General features: G+C 50.0%; 1 protein-coding gene across 3 annotated transcripts; it reads right to left on the bottom strand.

The window, feature by feature from the left end:
• Positions 1-119: 119 nt before the first annotated feature.
• Positions 120-19750, bottom strand: Smpdl3b (sphingomyelin phosphodiesterase acid like 3B). 3 transcript variants are annotated; one of them, XM_005079645.4, is made up of 8 exons: positions 19305-19749; positions 13017-13230; positions 11646-11743; positions 7338-7481; positions 6244-6416; positions 4465-4645; positions 4245-4378; positions 120-801 (listed from the first exon to the last, which is right to left on the bottom strand). In XM_005079645.4, the coding sequence occupies exons 1-8, from the start codon at positions 19363-19365 to the stop codon at positions 433-435; spliced, it is 1374 nt and encodes a 457-aa protein (XP_005079702.1). In that variant the 5' UTR covers positions 19366-19749; the 3' UTR covers positions 120-432. The 3 variants fall into 3 exon arrangements, with proteins under 3 accessions (XP_005079702.1, XP_040612367.1, XP_040612368.1); XM_040756433.1 differs by lacking the exon at positions 19305-19749 and adding an exon at positions 16757-16854; XM_040756434.1 differs by lacking the exons at positions 11646-11743; positions 13017-13230 and having other exon boundaries at positions 19305-19750.
• Positions 19751-23672: the final 3922 nt, after the last annotated feature.

The raw sequence follows: 23672 nt of genomic DNA, 5'->3' as shown, positions 1-23672 counted from the left end.
TTATAGTTGCACTGTTGCGAAACCAAACTAGAAAACTTTAAAAATACCTAGGGGTTTTGCAGACCACGTGGGCGCCCAGTTCAGGTCTTGAGCAGAGACTATATCAAGAGCACACGATCTCCAGGGCCCATCTTCCCGATGGCTCATTTTACTGTGGCGATCAAGTGCATGGTAGTTTCATACATATGTATTAAAGGGAATAACTCACAAAGACATGTGCCACGAGCATGTTTTGTGTATAAATCGTGAGACTTGGAAGAAATGTGCTTCTTCGAGACCTCTCTGGTGAATCCAAATGTCCCATCCATCCTAGTTCACTCTCTACAGACAGGGGAGACTGATGGTGACAGCACCTCTCCATGAAGTGACACTGCCCAAGTTTACCAGGAGAAAGCTGGACCCAGTAAGAGGATAGGTTGGTGGTGCCTATAGTCATAACACCACCGATACAGTCAAGCTTGCCAGCAGAGTCAGCATGAGCAGGAAACCAGGCATCATGGGTCTAGAACCAAGGCCATGCAAGCAGGTAGCATAAGCGTCAAATGCCACCTGCTGCATGGCACACACATGCTCAGTGCGGCAGATGTCCCCGCAGGTTGAATGGTCATAGCTGACTGAGTTATAGACATAGTAACGTTGCAGCATGTGCTGGTCACTGGCGATGCCGGTCAGTGCCATGTGCATGGAGCCGGTGCCTGCATCCTCCACCTGGTAGGCCTCTGTCAGTCGGTACTCCAGCTCCCAGTGTGGGGTCTCTTGTGCATTCGCCTGACTCAGGTTCAAGAAGTAGGTCACCATGTCCTGGATCAGAGGCACGGGGTACGCCAGGAATGAATAGTTGTTTAGTCCTACCCACAACCCAGCCTGCCCCCAGGCTCTCCAGAGCAACACAGCAGCTGATCTGTTACTGAGCACTCAGGCAGGTATGCCTGGCAGCCTGTGGTTGGTGCTGATGAGGTAACTGCACCTACACCCCCATTCTCTTCATGAAGACACAGATGCCTAAAGAGGTTTTTATGACTTGAATTGGAAGTGCACCCCATGGGCACATTTTGGGTGTTTGCTCCCCTGCTGGTAGCACTGTTTTGAATGGCTGTAGAATTTTTAGGAAGTGGATTCTAGCTGGCAGAAGTAGGACTTTGGAGCTGGCTCTGGATCCATCTCTGCTTCCTGTTCAATGGTAACGTGGAGCCCCTGATACCAGCAGCCACATGCCTCCGCCATCAGGATGGAGTAAAACACTGAAACCATGATGTTGGTGTTATGATCACAGTGTTAAAGCATCTTGACCTTCTCAGCATATACAAGTATTCAGTGGAAGGGGTGGGATTAGAACCCAGACTGCCTACCTCACTACATCTGTTCCTGTCCCGCCAAACTGGCAGGCACAGGCTCCTCACAGAAGCTCCTGACGCTGGGTAAATCTTTACAGAATAGAGTAATCACGGCAGCAGTGGTGTGTGTGTGTGTGTGTGTGTGTGTGTGTGTGTAAAGGGTAGGGATGGAGGGGTGAGGGTAATGTGGCTGGCAGGCAGAGGTTACAAAACTGCAGCTGATAGGGGTTTCACATTCAGACAAGACTCTGTAGGACTTGGTGATTATCATAGACAGGTATGAGGAGCTTCAGTGAGTGTGTGGCATTATTTCGTCCTCTCTGCTGTGACTGCCACTGTATAGAGGAAGCAAGGAAGTGGTCATGCAGACAACAGAACATGCTCTTAAAAGTCCTCAGGCCTAGGGCCAGCAAAATGGATCCCCAGAATTCACATGGAGGAAAGCAAGAACCAACTTTGGCAGGACACACACACACAAATGTTTTTTTCAATCTTCAGACCTGATCAGAGGAGATGGCTTAGTGCTTAAGAGCACTTTTTAAATTTTTATCTTATTTTTAATTTTGTGAGGCAGAGTGTGTGCACATGCATGCAGGTATCTACAGAGGCCAGAGGAAGTTGTCAGAATCTCTGGAACTGGAGGCGCAGGCAGTTGTGAGCTGCCTGATGTGGGTGCTGAGAACCAAACCTAAGTGTTCTACAAAAGCACTGAGCCATCATCCCTCCAGTTCCCAAGGGCACTTTCTGTACAACTATGAGAAACTGAGTTTGTATCCCTGTGCTCACATGCGCACACGCACTCACACACACACACACACACACACACGCACTCACACACACACACGCACTCACACACACTCACACACACACTCACATACACGCACTCACACACACTCACACACACACTCACACACACGCACTCACACACACTCACACACACACGCACTCACACACACACTCACACACACACACTCACACACACACACACACACACTGAACAGGGTATGGACACTCACAGCTGTAATCGCAGCACTCAGGAAGAGATTGAGGCAGAAATGTTGTATCAGGGTAGGAGAGATGGCTCAGCACAGGTGGCTCCTCCAGAGGACAGGGGTTCAATTCCCCAGCACCCACGTGACAGCTCACAGCTGTCTGTAACTCCAGTTCTAGGTGATCCCACGCCCTCACAGATACACATGCACACAAAATGCCAATTCACATGCATAAGTAACCATTATAAAAAGAAGAAGAAAAAGCCAGGCATTGGTGGTGCACGCCTTTAATCCCAGCACCCAGGAGGCTGAGGCAGGTGGATCTCTATGAGTTCAAGGCTAGCCTGGTCTACAGAGCGAGTTCCAGGACAGCCTCCAAAACAATACAGAGAAACCCTGTCTCGAAAAAACAAACAGAAGAAGAAGAAGAAGAAGAAGAAGAAGAAGAAGAAGAAGAAGAAGAAGAAGAAGAAGAAGAAGGTTGCACCAAGCATCTGTCAGCAAACCCTGGCTCCTCGCCTCTGAAATGCCTATAGGATCAGATACTTCCCAGCACCCTGGGCTGCCACCACCCTCCTCTGGCAGCTGTGTTTTTACTTCCTTCCTGTGCCTGTGCCTTGATCACAGCAGAAACCGTGAATCAGAACAGCTCACACTTCTGTTCCCAGCTCTCAAGTCCAGAGTTGTCTCCACAACCTCGATCTGGCGGGTGCTTCCCAGTTTCCCCTTGCTCTCTGAGGTCACCCACTCTCCCTGCTCTTTCCCAAAACCACCACGCCCCTCCCCACCCCAGGGCATTTGCCTTGCTGTTCCCTCTACCTTCTTTATAAACCTAGCGGGCTCAGTTTACACAGCCTCCTTGCTGGCGACACTTCCCATGTCCCATCTATGTGACACTCCCCATGTCCCATCTATGTGTCACAGCCCACACACTGGAAACTCATCAGCCCCTAGGCCTTCCCTCCCATCTCACTGCCTCCCTCCCACCCTTTCTTTCTTCAGTGTTGGAAATCAAGCCTAGCATCTCCTCCATGTTAAACAAGCACTTTGCCGCTGAGCTGTAGCCACGCCCCCCACGCCCCTTTTGAGACAGGGTCTTCTTACTATGCTACTGTCTCATCTTGAGCTCAGCATAGTCCGAGCTGGCTTTAAATTTCAGTCCTGTGCCTTAGCCTCCCAAGTGGCTGGGAGTACAGTGCTGCATCGCCCTCCCTTTTCTGTGGGCCATGTTTAGTTTCATTTATTTCTTTACTGTTGTCTTCCTGTAGGGATTCTGGCAAAGGAGAAGAGTCTCTGTTGTTTGTGTCTGCATCTCCAGAGCTTTGTTTTGTTTTGTTTTGTTTTTTGTTTTTCGAGACAAGGTTTCTCTGTATTGTTTTGGAGGCTGTCCTGGAACTCACTTTGTAGACCAGCCTGGCCTTGAACTCACAGAGATCTGCCTGCCTCTGCCTCCCGAGTGCTGGGATTGAAGGCGTGTGCCACCACCGCCTGGCCATCTCCAGAGCTTTGAACAGGGCCTGGCCCCGTGGAGGTGCTTAGCACATTCTGATGAGTGAAGGAAGTAGCCTTTGTCATTTCAACAATACCAGCACACCTTAGGTGGTGAAGAAGGGGCTGGGTCCCAGTTGGTGTGTGGGAAGGGGCAATGGACTTGAGCTCAGACTGTCGGGAGTCTTCCACACCAGCCTAAGGAGAGGCAAGGAAGATCAATCCCTCCTGGGTGTGGCAGCAGGTGACAGTGATCCAGAACAAAGACTTGAGGAAGACTTGACCTGACCACGTGGTAGGTGGCTCCAAGATTCTAACCAGCATTCCCTCCCTAGGCTCAGTGCGGAGTAGCAAGCAGGTTAGCTGAGGGCTAGGGAAGGCGGTGATGGTTAGGGTCCCACCCTGGCCCCAGCCGACCCACGCTCCTAACCTGCAGGTTCAGTGTGACTCGATCATACTCGAAGACACGGATTCCTGGATTGTTGGCTCCATTGACCACTCCAGGCAATGTGGTCTTCCATGGGGTGACCCCCGGTGTGAGGAACATGACGCTTATGGGGGCACCTTTAGGGGAAAAGACAACAGGCTGAAAGGGACTATGGGAAGAGGAAAGAAAGTTTCAGGTTGTCAGTTCCCTCAAGACGGAATACCTGTATTGTCATAGAACATTCGGAAGCTGTCAGTATGGTGGTGCCCAAAGAACTGCCCGGCTATGGCACGATGGTGTTTCTGGACCACCTTCAAGTACTCCTCATTGAAGCGCTCTCGGAACCAGGCCTTGTCCTGTGTCTTCTCAAAGAACCCTGGGGGCACGTGGCCAATAATGTAGACCTGCAAGAAAGGTACTGGGACTGGAGACACTCTCCAGCCCCAGATTCCACCTCCCAAAACCTGCCCACGTCCTCAAGGGCAGCTGGACCGGCTCCCTCTGAACGTAACTTCCACAAACCCTTCCTGATCCTTCCAAAGGCGCTCTTCTCTTCTCAGAGCTGGGGCTGACCCTCCGTGGCTGTGTGAGAACACTACATGGTCATATGCATCTGTGTTTTATGTTCCCCTTGGCCACCGTTTCAAAAACATAGATTGAAGGCAGAATTAAGAGCATGTGCTAGCCGGGCTTTGGTGGTACACGCCTTTAATCCCAGCACTCGGGAGGCAGAGGCAGGCGGATCTCTGTGAGTTCGAGGCCAGCCTGGTCTACAAGAGCTAGTTCCAGGACAAGCCTCCAAAGCCACAGAGAAACCCTGTCTCGAAAAACCAAAAAAAAAAAAAAAAAAAAAAAAAAAAAAAGAGCATGTGCTTAGCCAGGGGTGGTGGTGTGCACTGTTAGTCCTGGTACTTGGGAGGAAGAGATGGGTGGATCTCTGGGAGTTCAAGGCCAGCCTGGCCTACAGAGTAGGAACCTGTCTTAAAAGGATAAAGAGTGTGACTGAACTTTGGCATCAAACTGTAGCTTGGTTTCCAGTCGAATGTCATCTCCCTGAGCTTCAAGTTGCTCATTTGGGAGAGCATTAACCCTGGGGAGTGTACTGGCTTGTTTTGTGTGTCAACACAGCTATAGAGTATTAGAGAGGAAGGAGCCTCAACTGAGGAAATGTCTCCACAAGATCCAGCTGTAAGGCATTTTCTCATTTAGTGGTCAATGGGGAGGGCCCAGCCCATGGTGGGTGGTGTCATCCATGGAACTGGCGGTCCTAGGTTCAATAAGAAAGCAGGTTAAGCAAGCCAGTAAGCAGCCCCCCTCCGTGACCTCTGCACCAAGCACCTGCCTCCAGGATCCCTGCCCTGTTTGAGTGCCTGTTCTGACTTCCTTCAGTGATGAACTACAATGTGGAAGTGTAAGCCAAACATTTTTTTTTTTGGTCATGGTGTTCCATAGCAGCAAAAGAAACCCTGACTAAGACATGGAATGGAGTTGCTACGAAATTAATAAGGGATCCAATCTAAAGCGCAAAGCCATGTGCCTGCTGTTGGCATGATAAGCTCTCAGTAGCAGCAGCTACGAAGTCTTCCTGGGATGTGATGGGCGATATATCAACCCAGACATGAGTCACTGTGCCAGGCCTGGAGTAGCTGCTGGCTCAGGAGACGAGATGGACACACCCAACAGCAGTGCACACTACCGCTGTGGGTGTGCCAGCAACGGGAAGACTCATGAAGTTGGAGCAAGGAGACTAGGGTTTAGGCTTGGCTCCATTGCTTCCTGTGTGATGAGACCATCAGAGCTCCTTGAGGCCCTAAGTGTCTTCACAGGCAGCGGGATTCAGGTCCTCAACGCACAGGGCCGCTGCGGCTGGAAGAAACCTCCTCTGGGCTAGGCGGATACAGGACCCTCTGGGGTATGAGCATCCCCCATGGGTGTGTAAGCCTGGTGGAAACCTTATTTCAGGGAGTAACCCAAGGGCACAGGAAGAAGCAGGAGCGCTTACCATCTCCCCATCCCGGGATGCACTGCTCAGCACATCTCCCAGCCACTGGAATTGCTGGCCGGGGTCGGCCATGCCGGCTGTCTGCTCGTTGCTGCTGTAGTACAGATTGGTGTTGAGGACCACAACTCGCCCTGCACTGCTGTTACCCGGCAACTTCTCAGAATAGAACGCACCTAAGATGTCACAGCCAGGGATAGCCTGAGGTGGGCGCCTCCGCCACCCTGCACCTCACTTTCTGACTTCTTTCCCTTACGCCCTCCCTTCCCACAGGTCAAGGCATCTAGAGGTAAGAGCAAAGGTTCTGGAGCTGAGTTCTAATCCTGGCTCTATCACTCATTAGCTGTGCAATTTGGGAAAGTCTCTCTGTCCCTCTCTGCTCTCTCGGTATTCCTCATCTAACGATTCCTCATCTGGATAATGGACTAACAACGATGTGTAGTCCCCATCCAGACCCACTGCGGACCGTCTTCCACTCAGCTGTCTGTCCCAGGAGCTGACCTAAATAGATAAATCAGTGGGTTTCTGCGCCCACCGGCTATGGTTTGACCAATGAGGAGTCCCAGCAAAAGAGAAGAAAGCAGGGTCAGGGAAATTTGAGCTGGCTGTGCATCTACACCAGACACAACTGAGAGATGTGGCCTCCAAGGAACATCCGTCAATACTCAGAGACACCTGGTGCTCACACTGGAGCTGGCATCTAGTTGACAGTGACCAGAGACATCACTAAATGTCTTGTGGGGACAGAACAGCCAGCCCACAGGTCTGTAGATGCCCAGATTCAAGTCGGCTTGAGCTAAAGTTCCCAGAGCGGTGCTAGGGTAGCCTGGAGGCTCCAGCAGGGGGCTGAGGATAGTGCCTGGAACTCACTGCTTTAAGATCATCTTTGCTGCCCTGGGTTAAGTACATAGGCCTTGGAATCTGTCCTATATCCTGCTCTCAACTCCCTTAGCAAGCTGTGTGACCTCTGTCTCAGTCTCTTCCTCTGTAAAACGGGGATAAAAACTGTACCTGCTTCAGGGCTTGTGAAAAGGAAACAATCGGACCCTGCCTGACGCACAGTTTGTGTCCCTATGGGTAACAAGCACCATGAATACCTTCTTTGAAGAGAGCGAAGGATTCGTTGCTAAGCCAGGGTCTCCACAGTTCTGCCACCTGATCGTAGATGCTGTTTCTCTCTGCTGGGAGCTGGTTTTTAGGGTGAAAGTCATGATTTCCCAGAGCGGCATAGACTTTAGTGTCTGAGAGAAAAGGAAGAAATATTAAGAAAGCATGCAAGAGCAGCCAGCCAGCCCTCAGCAGTCACTGGCCCTCAAAGCCAAAGGGGAACAGAGATAACACAGATGAGGGGAAAACAAAGATAGGCAGAAAACCACATCAGAGGCCGGGCGGTGGTGGCACACGCCTTTAGTCCCAGCACTCGGGAGGCAGAGGCAGGCGGATCTCTGTGAGTTCGAGGCCAGCCTGGTCTACAAAATGAGTTCCAGGACAGCCTCCAAAACAATACAGAGAAACCCTGTCTCGAAAAATCAAAAAAAAAAAAAAAAGAAAGAAAGAAAAGAAAAGAAAACCAACACATTGGATAGCATCTGGCTGAGCTCCACTGAGGACTGGGATTGAGGAGTTGTGAGCCGCCTGGTCCCGTTTTCTAACCCGGTTCTGGCAGGGAATACCCTGACCAGAAAGAAGGCCCCTCAGCGGTAACGAGGAGAAGCAATTTCTTGTGGTGATCAGCCACTGTGTTCTTGTCAATTTCAAATCATCTTGCTTCTGGGAGGAGGTCTGGCTCACCTCAAGAGGTCTTAGACTTTTCCTTCATTCACCTAAGCCAACGAACATTCTCCTGCACACTGCCATATGCCAGCGTGGAGCTGGGTACCAGGCTCTCAGACCCAGAAGCCTTGCTGTGCAAAAGATAGCAAGTAGTTAGATGTGTGAGGGCTGCCTGCTGTGGGAGGGGTAACAAAGGGTAGGAGTGGGGGTGGGGAATCCCTCCTTCAGGGGCCTGTGAATGAGACTGAGTAAGATGTTTAGGGGAGCCCAGTAGGCTGCCTCCTTGTAGACAGCCTCATGCTCACTTTTTTATGTTAACTGTGGTAGGAATGGTGGGTTTTGTTTGTTTTGTTTATCCCCAGACACAGTCTCATTGTGAAGCCCAGGCTGATCTTGAACCCTGGATCCTCCACTTGAGTGCTAGGATTACAGACCTGCTCCAGTACCTCAAGCTCATTTCTGCTTTCATACAGAAGGTGCTTAATAAATATTTAACAATGAACAACAACAACAAAAATTCTTGGAAAAGCCAGACATGGTGATGTAATCCCCGTACTTGGGAGGCAGAGGCAGGTGGGTCTCTGTTGAGTTCAAGGTCAGCCTGGTCTACAGAGTGAGTTCCGGAACAACCAGAGCTATATGGTGAGGCCCTGTCTCAAAGAAGACCCCACTTAAGCTGAGCCTGGTGGCAGAAGCTTATGGTCGCAGCTACTCAGGAGGGTGAAGGGAGAGGACTGCAAATTCAAGTCCTTTGGGGGCTACAGGTGAGTTCAAAGCCAACCTGTTGAACTTAGTGAGACCTGGTCTCAAAATGAGCTAGAGCACCTGCCTCGCCTAGAAAGTAAGAGGCCCTAGGTTCACTCCCAGTACCTCAGAAGGGGGAGGAGGACCCATCTGAGAGAAAATATAAATCCCTGGCAAGTGCTGATGAGAAATAATCTGAAAGAATCATTTACGCTTAGACACCTGCTGACTGACGACTGTCTCATCCCCAAAAAGCGCTGACTGACTGTATGAGTGACTACACTATCTATCTCATCCCCAAACAGCGCTGACTGACTGTATGAGTGACTACACTATCTCATCTCATCCCCAAACAGCCCCTGGGACGGGCTTCACAATTCCCCGCTGACTGACTGTATGAGTGACCACACTATCTCATCTCATCCCCAAACAGTGCTGACTGACTGTATGAGTGATTACACTATCTCATCTCATCCCCAAACAGCCCCTGGGACGGGCTTCCCAATTCCCCGATTTATACAGGAAGAAAGCAGATGCTGGGTGACATCACCTAGCTTACGGGGGAGTAAAATTTGGGGCCTGTCTTATCGCTGCTTTCCTGGTCTTGCCTTGTACACCTGTTCTCAGCCTCTCTTCCTCACTAGAGAGTCCAGCCCGCTGTGCAAAGTGAAGGTAGGAAACCAAACGCAGTCAAACCATAGACGCAAACTCCCCAGTCAGCCCCGCCTTCTCCAGCCCCACCCCTTCCGTTTCTTTTGGCAGAGGATCCAACCCGCGCCTAAGCTCGGCAGGCAGGCACTCTGCCACAGAGCCACACTGCTGGCTCCTCGCTCTTCTTGAATGAATTCTTTGAACTCTGAGTGATGCAGCTGGCATCTCCAGAATGAGGCCTGTTCTGCTTGGCCTGTGTGTGGTTTTTTTTTTTTTTTTTTTTTTTTTGGTTTTTTGAGAGAGGGTTTCTTTGTATTGTTTTGGAGACTGTCCTGGAACTCACTCTGTAGACCAGGCTGGCCTCGAACTCACAGATATCCACATGCCTCTGCCTCCCAAGTGCTGGGATTAAAGGTTGGCCTGTGTCTTAACTGTCTCGTGTCTTCCAGTATGGTCCCATTTTATCATTTCTCAAAATGAGGCGTGTCTTCTACCATGGTTATGAGAAAGCACCTTGTCATTCTTTATCAGGCAGCCCTTTTTTTAAAAATCATGGTCGTATATAAAATGATTCACTTTACAGGCAGTGGCATCTTCAACATTAGCAGTTGTAATAAATGCGACACGGACTACAAAAGCTATCATTTTTATACGTGTTAAGTCATGGTCAGTAACGTGTCTTCTGGTTTTGGTTTGGTTTTGTGTGTGTGGTGTTTGTATATGCATGCATGTGGGGGTGCAGGCACCCAAGTGGGTGTGAATGGAGGCCTTAGGCTGACAGACTTCCCGGTCACTACCTTATTTTTGAACTTCCTCACTTGCTATCTTGGCTAGAGTGGCTAGCCCGCAAGTCTCCAAGATCTGTCTGTCTCTGCCTCCCCAGTGCTGGGTTTACAGATGTGTGCTGTTGACCCCAGCTTTAATGTCTGTGTAGGGAATCTGAACAGATTCGGGTCTTCATGCCTGGTGACGAGTGTTTTACTACCTCGCCATCCACCCAGCCCCAATAAACTGCTTTCTTCTCCATTATTTCACATTTACTCTAGAAGTCCTGCTTGGACCAGAGGAAAGAGGTTCAGGACTACGTATGAGTCTGCATCCCTCACTAGAAAGTGATGTCTGAGATTCAGTCCCTAATGCATTGGTGGTAATAATACCTATAGCTGGGGGTGGGGCGAATAGCCCATTTGGACCCTAAGTAGCAACCTCTGCCAAAAGAGGTACAAGCCTATCTTTGTGGAGCATGCAGGGCTGGGTTAGAGAAGCCGGACACAGCCAGGTGTCTCTGCAAACGTTGGATTATGTCAAGGGAGGAGACTACGGGAACAAGAGCAGTGCTCAGATGGGGGGGCAATAGAGTCCCACACTTGCCGCATGACCTTCACCAGGTGACTCCACGCCAAGACTCACATTCCCCATTGGGAAAACTAAGCTGGTAACAGCTCCTATCTGTTGTCATGACAGTGACTGTGCTAAAGCCTGCCAAATTCTTAGAGCAGTCCCTGGTACTTAGCGCGTGATCTGTACAGCTGTTGTTTGTTTTATCCTGATTCCGTACGTGGATCCTGGAGGGCCATGAACATGACCTTTGATAGGAGCAGAAGGAGATGGGGTAGACACTGGTAGGCAGCTTCCTCAGGTTCCCAGTTGGCAGCCTGGGGACCTGATTCAGCCCTCAGGACCTGTTTTGCACGGTCCATTTAAAACCATCTTCAAGGGCCGATAGGTGGAACACACAGATCCTCCTTTCCCTGCCACGTCCCTCCCACTCCTGACCGCTCTGCCTGGCTCAAAAGGCTTAAGAAGCCCTGAACAAGAGCATGTCTATAGCAAGCAGCATCTCCCAGAGGCCTGACAGCCAGATGGTGTGCAGACAGCAGATGCCCACCCACACCAGTGTCAGGGCAAGATACAAAAGCCATATGTGAGCCTGAGTGAGCTTGCCCAGGGATGCCTGTATGTAACTGTAGACACTGGCAGGTGTGCGTCTGGCAGTAGACAGAGAAAAGTGTCAGATGGGGGAATGGCCAGCAACGATTGTGGTGGTCTGTGTTCCCGCGGCACAGTGAACTGAGAAGACTGTTTGAGAGGTGGGAAATGGTTGCGGTTCAGCACCTGAAGCCTGGAGAGCAGCCAGTGTTGTCCATGAAGGTTTGTACTCCAGCTCCCTTACTGCTGCTGCTGCCTGTGCCAGAGATGCGGGGTCAGGGAACTGGCGATCAGACACTGAGTCCTACCTGGAAAGACCTCCCTGATGAGGTTGGTCAGGCGTTCCACAATTGCTAACACAGCTGCCTCCCCTAGCTTCTCGTTGGGGATGTGCGGTGTGTCATCTCTGTAAAACGTCAGACAGACAGTTGGGATAGGCACGAGAAGCCAAAGGGGACAACAGGGAGAAGAACTCTGTAGCTATGCACCACCACCACCGCATGTCCATATGACCAAGGAAAGACAAGCTGGAATGTAATCAGACAGAATAAAAAACAAAACAAAACAAAACAAAAAAAAACCAGGCTCTGCCATTTAAATGACTGCCAAGAAACTCTGGGCTGGTTGTTAGTCTGTCTGAGCTATTAGCTCATATGTAGAAAAGATAATAATGGGTACCTAATCATAGTGTCGCACACTAAATAAAAACAAAAACATCTCATTTCTACAGTTCTCTGCCAAGAAACTGCAGCTGTCTCAGAGATGTGTCTTATAACTAAAGTGCTATGAATAGCCTAGAAATCATCCCATCTGATGCCATTCAGCTCTGCAAGCCCCTGGAGGTTTCTAAAAAAAATGCTGCACCATGGGAAGGGCTGTGGATTTCCTACTGCCTCTCCCAAAGGGACTGTGTATTTCAGAGTATTACAGTTTTTTTAATAATTTAATTTATGTGCATTGGTATGAGGGTGTCAGATTCCCTGGGACTGCAGTTATACAGACAGTTGTGAGCTGCCATGTGGGTGCTGGGAATTGAACCTGGGTTCTCTGGAAGGACAGTCAGTGCTCTCAACCCCAAGCCATCTCTCCAGACCCAAGTGTTACAATTTTTAAGGGCCACTCCTCAGAGGTATCAGGGCCCTTTCCCTGCAGCAAGACTCCTGGTAGGAAATCTATTGATTCCTGGGCCCCAGAAAGAGAGGACTGTCCAGACCCTCCTGAGATACTGTCACAGCCCTTAAGGGCATAGCCTTTCCTCTCCACTGCACAGGGTCCCTGGGTGGTCACCCCACATCATAGTGAGGAACAGTCAAGAACATCATGGATTTCATCCACTTCCTGTAAGTGTCCACTGAGACTGGCAGAGGGAGCACCTGGAGTCATCCTCACCGGTTTCCTGGGTCATCACTTCCTGTAGGAAGTCCTTTTCCATCCTGCCATGTGGGGTCAGGTACCCTCTGCAGGTGGCCCTCTCTCCTGGATGTATCCTCTGCTAGGCTGAAAGCCCATTGAAGGCCACTCCCTGGCCCTGTCATCTCAGTTCCCGGGGTCTGCCCCAGGACTGAACATGTGACAGGCTCATTTACCAAGTTCTCTGAATCCTGGATGTTCCGCTGAGGATTAAAAGGGACAGGGGAGGTAAAGGGCCCGGCTCGCATGTCACATATGACTGCTCTTACCCCGTCCAAAAAATGAAGTCTGGCTTCGGCTCAATCTCCTTCATGGCATAGATGGAAGAGTTGACAAGGGCCCAAGGAGAGTCACAGAGGTAGTCACCCCAGGGGCCAGCATTTGGCACAGGCTGGGAGCCAGCTGATGGGCACACCTGGAGGGGGTCTTTGGATACGGTGTAGTTGGGGTCCAGGTGCAAGTCAGAGATGTGCCAGAACCTTCCTGTGGAGAAAAGAGAACCTCCCTCAATGCTGCTCTCTTCCCCCTAGACTGCATGAGGAAGAAGCAGGTTCCTCTGGACACCAGGTTTCAAAGAAAGAGTTCCAGAGCCCCACTCTGCCCAGAGCAGAGAACGGGCTAGCTCTCTACCCAGCCTGTGACCTTTTGGTGAGGTTCTTATCATTGCCTATCCCGGTACCCACAGCAGCTGCATGAGGGATGGGGCCATGTGACCCTTGAGGCGCTAAGCAGGTGGCGGTGAGAAGACTGCACGGGTTAAACACACAGGCTCTGGATCCACCTCAGAGCTGTGTGGCCTTGGGCAAACCTAATCACTCAGCAAGTCTATCACAAGATCCAGGCCCTGGAGTGCCCCGAGACGCGAGCAGAAAATCTGGCCTGGGAGAGAAGGCTTAGACACATGAGCTGGGAGCGTTTGCAAGCCCTGGGAGTAAGAGTGGAAATGAGAGAGATCAGAGCAGAGGAGGAAAGGGTCAGTCTCAGGCTGGGTCTCCTTGAATGGCTGTGAACACCGTGATGTGGATTTGTGGCATCAGCACACTCTGTGGGGTGGTGTGTTTGTTGAAGTGGTTGCCTGGATTTTGTCCGAACCAAGGGAAACTGGTGTAATACAGAGAAAAAAAATACAAGAAGCAGGTGAGGTGGAGCATGGAGTTGAGTTGCCCTTGCCATGACCAGTCCCTCTCTCTCTCTCTGTCTCTCTGTCTCTCTCCTCTCTTCTCTCTGTCTCCCTCTGTCTCTCTGTGTGTCTCTGTGTGTCTCTTTCTGTCTCTGTCTCTCTCTTTTGAGACAGGGTTTCTCTGTGGCTTTGGAGCCTATCCTAGAACTCGCTCTGTAGACCAGGCTGGCCTCGAACTCAGAGATATGCCTGTCGCTGCCTCCCCAGTGCTGGGATTAAAGGCATGGAAGACAGGACTGGCTTTGAACCCAAGCTCATCCTGTCAGTCTCCCAAGCACCAGGACTGCAGGTGTGCCCTGCCATGCCCAGCTCTCAATGATAGCATACTGAAAGTAGGCCCAGGCTCTGCCCTCAACCCTGTGTTTCAGGCTGAGGTGAAAGGGAAGCCAGGGGATTACCTCACCTTCCATCACGTTGTCTCCACTTCCTCAAACTCAGAATCACCAGTTAACATCCTTCCCCACAGGATGCTCGCCTGGGGTGGGTTAGGACATGACGAGGCACCAAACAGGCCCCACTCATTCCTACACTCTCCCTCCCAGGCGCTCTCCAGAGCTTGCCTACCTCTCTTGACCTAACCCTGATTTGGGGGAAGGAGCTGAGACTTGCTTACACGAATGTGTAAATGACTAACTAAGCAAATCATCCCTCCTCCCATGGACTTTACTGTTGCCCCCTTCCCCCAAGGGGGTCTGAACCTGCTTGTGACTAGGAGCTTCTAGCACACTCTGTCCCCTCCTCCCAGTAAGGCCTGCGTGCAAGCTCCTGTTTTCTGTCCATCCTTATTGTCTAAATGCTAGTTCATGTTTTTGGCCCACCCTTTGCCGGAGGGCCCTGGGAACATAGGCTTCTGACCTTGGTGGTTTTCCATCATGCCTACCACTGGTATATAAGGCTCCACTCTTGTTAAAATAAACGCCATTCTCCTTGTAAGAATAAGCCGCAGTCTCTGTCTTCATTTACATCCTTCGATTGGCTCGTTGTGAAGTGTTGTAGCCCTGTAACACCAGCTTGCTACACTTTACTGCTGCCCTGCCTACAGTTCTGGAAAGTTTGGATTACTCTCTCCACTTTTCTGATTAGGAAGCAAAGGCTCAGAGGTCAACAGGCCAGAGACTCTCTAGTGCTCTGCCTCAAGGAGGAGCTTTCTCAATTAACCACAAGCACCAGCCACTTGGTCTCTCTGATGTTGGCCACAGTGGGTATTTCTTCACTCCGGAAAGTCCTGGCTGGTGGCAAGGCTAGACCAGTTGTCAGTTTCTAGTAAAAATGAAGCTGCACTCAATCACCCTGGCATTTCTGAGTAGTGTGTGTGTGTGTGTGTGTGTGTGTGTGTGTGTGTGTGTGTGTGTGTGTGTGTTGCTGTGAATCAAACTCAGGGCCTGGTGCATGCTAGGCAAATGCACTATTACTAAGCCATACCCTAGCCCTCTCCCTGCTGCGTTGTTTTGAGAAAACTGTTATGGTTCTCAGAATGACCTCAAACTTTTGAGTTCATGTGACCCTCCCATTCAGTCTTCCAAGTAGCCAATATAGCAGGTGTGTGTCCCCTCTGTTGAAATAAGGATTCTTTTGTAGGGGTGGGGGGTAAGGAGGTGGCTGAGTATCGAGACAGGGTTTCTCTGTGTAGCCCTGGCTGTCCTGGAACTCACTCTGTAGACCAGGCTGGCCTCAAATTCATGGAGATCCGCCTGCCTCTGCCTCCCGAGTGCTGGGATTAAAGGCGTGCGCCACCAACGCCCAGCGCCACATAGGTTTTCAAAGGCAAGAGCAGAGTAACTCAGGGCTCAGGTTTTCCAGCTTGAAGAGGGGTTTGTTTTTGAAAGGGGATTAACGACATCTGGAATGGGGTTATGAAGCCAGGCTCATCCACACAGGCACTGGTGACATGGACCAGGAACGACCCTTGCTGAACCTCAGTTTCCTCCCTGGTAAAGCAAGACAAAGAATGCCCAGAGGAAAGGGAGGGGTGCAGTTCTCTCCTGAGAAGCCAGGCCAGGAGTGGGGGTGGGGGTGGGGGGTTAAGACACCAGTCTTAGTACCCATTCCCTGTGCCACACCGCCTCTGGGGGTGGACCTTCCCCTCTCCTCCCCTCTCTCTTGTTTCCTCTTTGAGACGAAGGCCGATTTCCTGCAGTAAGATGATAACATTGAACAAGTTCTCTGAGATCCCGCTGCAAATCCTAGCTCCTCTCTGATTCCATGATCTGTCTGTTATCATGTGTAACCCATACCACAAAGTGCCCTTGGCCCAACTTCAGTCCTTTGGTACTGACACTCAGCAGTAATCTAAAGTGCTTCCTGGGTCGATAAGATGTCCCAGCAGGTAGACAGACACCTGCTGCCAACCTTGAAAGCCTGAGTTCAATCCTAGGGATGCACATGGTAGAGGAGAGTTGACTTTGCAGGTTGTCCTCTGACCTCCACATGTGCACACTCACACACATCCAAAATAAATAAACATATTTTCCCCCCAAGACAGGTTCTTACTATGTAGCTCTTGCTGTCCTGGAGCTCTGCCGAACTCGGTAGACAAAGACTGGCCTTGAACTCACAGAGATCTGCCTGTCTCTGGGACTAAAGGTATGCTTAAGTACTTGAAAGTAATTGTAATCCCTTCTCTACAAACAAAGACTTAAGGGTCCTCTGCTAAAACTAACATTTCCTGCTCCTAAGTACACAAGCACCCCTCCAAACAGTTCCCCAATTAGGTGTGCCCGTCCTGTCTTACTGGTGAGGAAGCTGCCATGCTTCCTGGCCAGTACTAACAGGTCCTTCTCCCTCAGTCCTGATGCAGCCTCAGGGACATCCCCAACCTTGCTGACTCACACTGGTGAGACTTGCCCTTCTCTGTGCCATCTGATGCGGCGGAATGAGTGGAGTGTTGCATCAGCTGCATGGGAGGAAAAGGGGCTGAGTCAGGACTCAGTACGCATGAGCAAGCTTCCCCTTTCAAGCAAGCGCCCTCACCACCCACCCTTTCTCTCTGCTCCGGGTTGGCCAACACCCGCCCCCCCCCCTTGTTCCCTTCCTCCAATAAACTCCATCTGGGTGTGTTGACTCGTGGCTGCAGCAAAAGAACAGTGGTGGTGCACGCCTTTGATCCCAGCAGAGGCAGGTGGATCTCTGTGAGTTCGAGACCAGCCTGGTCTACCAGAGGGAGTTTCAGGACAAGCTCCAAAGTTACACAGAGAAACTCTGTCTGGAAAAGCCAAAAAAAAAAAAAAAAAAAAAAAGAGTCAATTCACATTCCAGGAAAAGCATGGACGGGCAGGCATCTTACAGCAATTTAGCAAAGAGTCTGTACTGACTGTGGGATCAAACAGGCACTGCCCCCAGACAATCTCTGGTTAAATGAATGTGGTAGTAACAATAGCTACTCTATTGGGACTACCCAAATGCAGTGAGGCCAGATGTGGTGGTGTGTGTCAGTGGCTCCAGCTACTCCGGAGATGGTCAGAAAGGTCAATTTAGCTCAGGAGTTCAATGCAAGCCTCCTGCGATTGCATAATCTTTACAGCAAGGTGGCGCTGCAGGAAAGGCGCTGCCGAACCTGAGTTTGATGAAAGGAGAGAACTGACTCCTCCAAGCTGTCCTATTACCTCCACACACTGTGTGTGTGTGTGTGTGTGTGTTTGTAGGAATATATACTATATGTAATTTTCTAAGTCATGACTTTTACTTTATTCAAATAAGTCTTTTTTTTTTTGGTTTTTCGAGACAGGGTTTCTCTGTATTATTTTGGAGGCTGTCCTGGAACTCGCTCGGTAGAACAGGCTGGTCCCGAAATCACAGAGATCCGCCTGCCTCTGCCTCCCGAGTGCTAGGATCAAAGGTGTGGGCTACCAACGGCCAGCAAGATGTGGAACTTTTAGCTGGTGTGGTGGCACAGGCCTTTAATCCCAGCACTCGGGAGGCAGAAGCAGGTGGATCTCTCTGAGTTCGAGGCCAGCCTGGTCTACAGATCGAATTCTAGGACAGCCTCCAAAGCAATACAGAAAAATCCTGTCTTGAAAAACAAACAAACAAATGAGACAGAGGCAGGTAGATCTGATCTACATAGCAAGTTCCAGGCCAGCCAGGAATGCACAGCAATACCATGTCTCAAAAAAAAAAAAGAAAAAAGAAAAAAGCCTTCAAGGTTACTCTGGTATACTAAGCATAAGTATTTTTCTTGCTCATACTGTGTTTTCTCCTTGGTTGTTGTTTCTTCCCAGCTGAGGGTATGTTTATTCTTCGAAGACCTGAATTTCTTTTTCTGCCTTCTTCCTGGTTCCTTTTTGTTTGTTTGTTTGTGTTTTTTTTTTTTTTTTTTTTTGGTTTTTCGAGACAGGGTTTCTCTGTATTGTTTTTGGAGCCTGTCCTGGAAGTAGCTCGGTAGACCAGGCTGGTCTCGAACTCACAGAGATCTGCCTGTCTCTGCCTCCCGAGTGCTGGGATTAAAGGCGTGTGCCACCAACGCCCGACTCCTTTTTTTTTTTTTAAGATTTATTTATTATGTTTTTATTTATTATATGTACAACATTCTGCCTCCATGTGTCCCTGCAGGCCAGAAGAGGGCAGAAAATCTCATTACAGATGGTTGTGAGCCACCATGTGGTTGCTGGGAATTGAACTCAGAACCTCTGGAAGAGCAGTCAGTACTCTTAACCTTTGAGCCATCTCTCCAGCCCCTTCTTCCTGGTTCCTAGTTACATTCACCCAGGGTTCAGAGATCGGGTTTCCAGCTTTTACAGTTTATTTTTATTTACGTTTATCTATTGGGCGGGCACACACCACTACATTTGTGTGGGGGTCATTAGGCAACTTTTGGGAATAGGGTCTCTCCTCCCACCATGTGGGTTTGGGGAACTGAACTCCGTTTGTCAGTCTTGGTGGCAAACACCTTTGCCGGCTGAGCCATCTCCCCAGCCCTCAGTCAATGTTCTCGTTTGTTTGTTCGAGTCCCAGAGATGGAACACAGTGCCTTGTGAATTCAGACAATCACTGTACCACAGAGCTACATCTGGGCCTTCGACCAGAAGTGTCCTGAGTTCACAAATCTTTCCAGGCACCTGCTTCCCCTCGGTGGCCGACTCTATGCCAAGTCAGCGGGCGCTGGCAAAGTCAGCGTCCTGCCCCTGCTTCTATTTAAAGTCCTCTGGCTCGAGGAGCCTATTTTTATTTTCTTTTTGAAACAGTGTTTCATGGAACCTAGGCTGTCCTTGAGCTCTATCTACCAACTGAGCTACACCACACAATAAATAGCCTTGATGACTGTCTAAAAGCCCCACTTTCACCAGTTTCAGCCTGTTCGATCAGCGATTCCCAGCAGCCCAGACCCCAGACCCCTTCCAAGTAAGAAACAAAGACGGAGCAGGTTTTCCTGCAGCCCTACCTAGTTCAGCTCCTGCCACTCCCCAGGAGGCCAGGATTATCAGCCATCCGAGCAGCGCCATCCTCAGGATCGTTCGCCCGCGGCCCACAGCCCCTCCAGGTGTGTCCGAACTGCAGGCTCCCACCAGCTTGTGGCCAGCCACGTGTCTGTGCAGAACTTCCGTCTGGCAGTTACCTGTGTTCCAAGTTATCCCTGGCTGCTGGCTGCTCTTGCTTTTCTTCGTTTGTCCAGCAGGGCGTGAACTTGATTGGAAGAGAGATGTACCAGTCAGCACTGGAGGGAGGGCTTGTACGTCTCTGTGGAAACCACATCTATGTTGCAAGATGCTAGAGTCCCAGACTTTTAGAGAGAAATACAGAAGTACTGGGAGCAAAATAATACGATATTTGAAGTTTGCTTTTTAAATTATCTAGTAGAATTGAAGGCATTTCAGTTCAGCCAGCCTCCTCTGTCTCCAGCAAACACAAGGCAAGCACCATCTTATCTGACCCATTGTCCTCTTCTTTTGGTTTTTTTTTTTTTTTTTTGTTGTTGTTGTTGTTGTTTTTTTTTTTTTTTTTTGGTTTTTCGAGACAGGGTTTCTCTGTGGCTTTGGAGGCTGTCCTGGAACTCACTTTGTAGACCAGGCTGGCCTCGAACTCACAGAGATCCACCTGCCTCTGCCTCCCGAGTGCTGGGATTAAACATTGTCCTCTTCTTGCAGAACAAAACCATGAATGAATTCACTGGCTGGCTTCGGCCACCCAAGGACCTCAAATGCCAGCTGCAGACACGTGACTTCGAGAACCTAAACTTAAACCAGTGTGACAGTGCTCACGTATAACCCAGCATTCTTGATGTGGAGGCAGGAGGGTTTAGCCATTCAAGGCTATCCTGGGCTACCTGAAGGCTTGGCGGCCAGTCTGATTTTATTACAAACAACATTTAGAGTTCTTGAGTGATCGTACCAGGATCCCTGGGCAGCAGGGAGACGGTGTTGTTTCCTGAACCTGAAATTGGGCAATAGGGAGATGGTGAGTGAATGAGGTAACGCCAGGAGAAACCTGGGGAAGGAGTGAGTCAGTCTGGAGAAGATGACGAGGGTGTCTGGGAGGAGGTGACACAGGCTTAACCCTCTTTGGGTTTTTTGTTTTGTTTTGATTTTTTTTTCTTTGTCATTAGCGATGGTTTGGTTCCCATCAATCACATGAGGCTGATGCCTGGTAACTCCAGTTCCAGGGATTCAGTCCCCTCTCTGGCCTCTGAAGATACCAAACACACAGTGCACACACATACAAGAAGGAAAAACCTTTCATACACACACAATTGATAAAATAATTCTTTATGAAGAAAAAAAGACACCGGGTGGTGGTGACAAACTCTCCAACTGTAAGCTCTTGGACATTTACCTGGGTTCAAAAATATTGACTGATGAGCCAGGCATGGTGGCACCCTGCAAGCATGAAAACTTGGAGAGGGGTTACCTTCAGCAGGCCCTGCCAAGGCCCTAAAAGAACACCATGAACAACAGAGTTAGTGCAAGGTGCTTACTGGGGGCGGGGTGGGGACATGAGAGAGGCAGGCAGGCAGGCAGGCAGGCAGACAGACAGACAGACAGACAGACAGACAGACAGACAGGAAAGCAAGAGGAACAACTGCAAGAGAAGAGGGCTGTGGCAGATGGGCTTTTTTTTTGTTTTGTTTTTCGAGACAGGGTTTCTCTGTATTGTTTTGGAGGCTGTCCTGGAACTCTCTCTGTAGACCAGGCTGGCCTCGAACTCACAGAGATCCACCTGCCTCTGCCTCCTGAGTGCTGGGATTAAAGACGTGCGCCACCAATGCCTGGTGCAGATGGGCATTTTTAAGGAGCTGACCGCTGTGGCAATTACTAACATGAACACCTTTAGTCCCGGCTCTCAGGAGGCAAGGGCTCATGGATCACTGAGTTCCAGGCCAGCCTGCCTAATCTAGAGAGTGAATTCCAGGATAGCCAGGGTTACACAGAGAAGCTTGTCTAAAAAAAAAAAAAAAAACAATATATAGGCAGGCAGTGGTGCCATACACCTTTAATCCCAGCACTCAGGAGGCAGAAACAGGTGGATGGATCTCTGTGAGTTAGATGCCAGCCTGGTCTACAGAGCAAATTCCAGGACAGACATAGCTGTGAAGAGAATCTCTGTCTCAAACACACACACACACACACACACACACACACCATACATACACACATACATGCACACATAAATATATTGACCAACAACCCCCTGGGGAGTTCAAGGCTAATCTCATTAACATAGAGAGTTTGAAGCCAGCCTGGGCTACAGGAGATCCTGTCAAGACAAAATGAGGTGGACAACAAGAAATGTAGCTCAGATTGCTCACCTAGCTTGCACAAGGCCCTGGGTACCATCCTTAGCACTGCACACGCAAGAGCAAGAAAGCACAGGAGGGAAAGAGGTAGGGAGGGAGGCAGGAAGGGAGGGAGGGAGGCAGGGAGGGAAAACAACCTTTGTCCCTTGGAATGGTACAAACTTGTCCCGGGAGCAGAGTACCAGCAGAGTACCAGAAGGTTAAGTTCTGTCCCCGTTCAGAACCCTGAGTCACCCAGAGGAAGCTGGTATTGAAATAACTACCAAGTCTGAATTTTCTGCCAGGGGAAGAAAGAAAGAATGGAGCTCAGAGACTGAGCGCTGTTGACTTAACCACAGTAAAGCAGTGTGACTGTCCTTTGAATCAGGAATGATAGAAGGTGTCTAAGGCATGCTGAGGTCGGCTCAGAAGGTGACCCATGGGCCCAGGGACCAAGGAGCCAAGGGCTACTACCTCCTCCCAGGATGAACAGGGATGAACAGTTATCAACCACTAACTTGGAACTGGAATGAGCATTAGGGGTAGGGAGGGCTCCTTCTAAACTGGGGGAGGGGGTCTGGAGCCCCTCCATCTTCTGGTCAGGTGCAAGGCCTTCTCAAAATATTTCAGGCTTATGATTAGTGTCCCCACAGGGCCCTATTACTGTCACCACTACTAACCCATAAGACATTTTTATGCATGTAGAATAGGCTTTTTTTTTTCCAATTTTTTGAGACAGTGTTTCTGTGTGGCTTTTAGAGGCTGTCCTAGAGCTAGTTCTTGTAGACCAGGCTAATCTCGAACTCACAGAGATCCTCCTGCCTCTGCCTCCCAAGTGCTGGGATTTAAGGCGTGCACCATCAACACCCGGCCTTTTTTGCTTTTTAAAAATGCTCTTAAGCTGGGCCATGGTGGAGCAGGCTAGTCCCAGCACTCGGGAGACAGAGGCAGTTGGATCTCTGTGAGTTTGAGGTCAGCCTGGTCTATAGAGTGAGTTCCAGAACAGCCAGGACTGTTACACAGAGAAACCCTGTCTTGAGAAACAGAGTGCTCTGAGAGTCCAGAGGTTCGAGACAGACAGAGCTGGAGTTCCATGGGGTGGTGAGCTGCCCAACATGGGTTCAGGTAACCACACTCACATCCTACACAAAAGCAGTAAACTCTCCTAACCACTGAGCCATCGCCCCAGCCCACCTTCCTGAGTTTTTATGTGAATAAAGAAAGGATGTCCCCATCCCAGACAGACACAGGTGGGGCTCAGAGTGTATTTAGAGGAGTAGGGTTTCTGCCCCAACTCAGTCCTTTGGCAGAGCTGTTTCCTCAGCAGTAATGGTTTCTCCTGAACTGGCACCAGGTGGCTATGACTATGATGGGTTGACTGGAAAGGTAAGTGGATGAAACATCCAAGTGGTTTGGACTTTGCTTTCCAGTAGAACAACACAGCCTTCCATCAGAACACTGGCCTGTACCTTTGCCTGATCTGTAGCCTGAGTCAGGACACACCTCCATGCAGCTCTCTGTGGGACAAAGCTAAGAAGCAGAGTCCATGCTGGAACATCTCAGCTCTCCTCCATGCCCCCGTCACATGAGCTATTCTGAAGTAAATGAAGTGATATGAAATATCCCACCACCCCTAAAAGGTTTTTCAAAATCAGACCTTTCTTTTGTTCTGGGGATCATTCTAAGATCTTTCAGGGGTTTGGTCTGAAGATGAGTATTCACGGTAAAGAGCCTCTTCTGCTGCCCCCATCTCCCTCATAATGCCTCCTCTCTCTCTCTCTCTCTCTCTCTCTCTCTCTCTCTCTCTCTCTCTCTCTCTCTCTCTCTCTCTCTCTCTCTTTCTGAGCCAGGCTGGCCTCCAACTCACAGAGACCCACCTGCCTCTGCCTCCCGAGTGCTGGGATTAAAGGCGTGCGCCACCAACGCCCGGCTCATTCTGACTCTTAATAACGCTCCTCTCCAGGTAGAGGGAAGCCTGTCCTTCCTTACGGTCACATGGGGCTTAGATCCCCACGTTGTGTTGTTTCTGTCTCATGCTCT

Source organism: Mesocricetus auratus, unplaced genomic scaffold (genome assembly GCF_017639785.1).
Source record: "Mesocricetus auratus isolate SY011 unplaced genomic scaffold, BCM_Maur_2.0 Super-Scaffold_100014, whole genome shotgun sequence".
Taxonomy (NCBI): Eukaryota; Metazoa; Chordata; class Mammalia; order Rodentia; family Cricetidae; genus Mesocricetus; species Mesocricetus auratus.
The sequence above is the reverse complement of the archived record's forward strand: the minus strand, read 5'-3'. Positions and strand labels throughout refer to the sequence as shown.

What these genes read in the sequence shown, in the direction of transcription:
- Smpdl3b (XM_005079645.4), bottom strand. Translation starts at nt 19,365, where the DNA reads ATGGCGCTGCTCGGATGGCTGATAATCCTGGCCTCCTGGGGAGTGGCA. An exon ending in CTTCGCTCTCTTCAAAGAAG is followed by an intron (nt 6,417 to 7,337) that starts GTATTCATGGTG and finishes GTGACATCTTAG; the next exon opens with GTGCGTTCTATTCTGAGAAG. An exon ending in AATGTTCTATGACAATACAG is followed by an intron (nt 4,379 to 4,464) that starts GTATTCCGTCTT and finishes TTTCCCCTAAAG; the next exon opens with GTGCCCCCATAAGCGTCATG.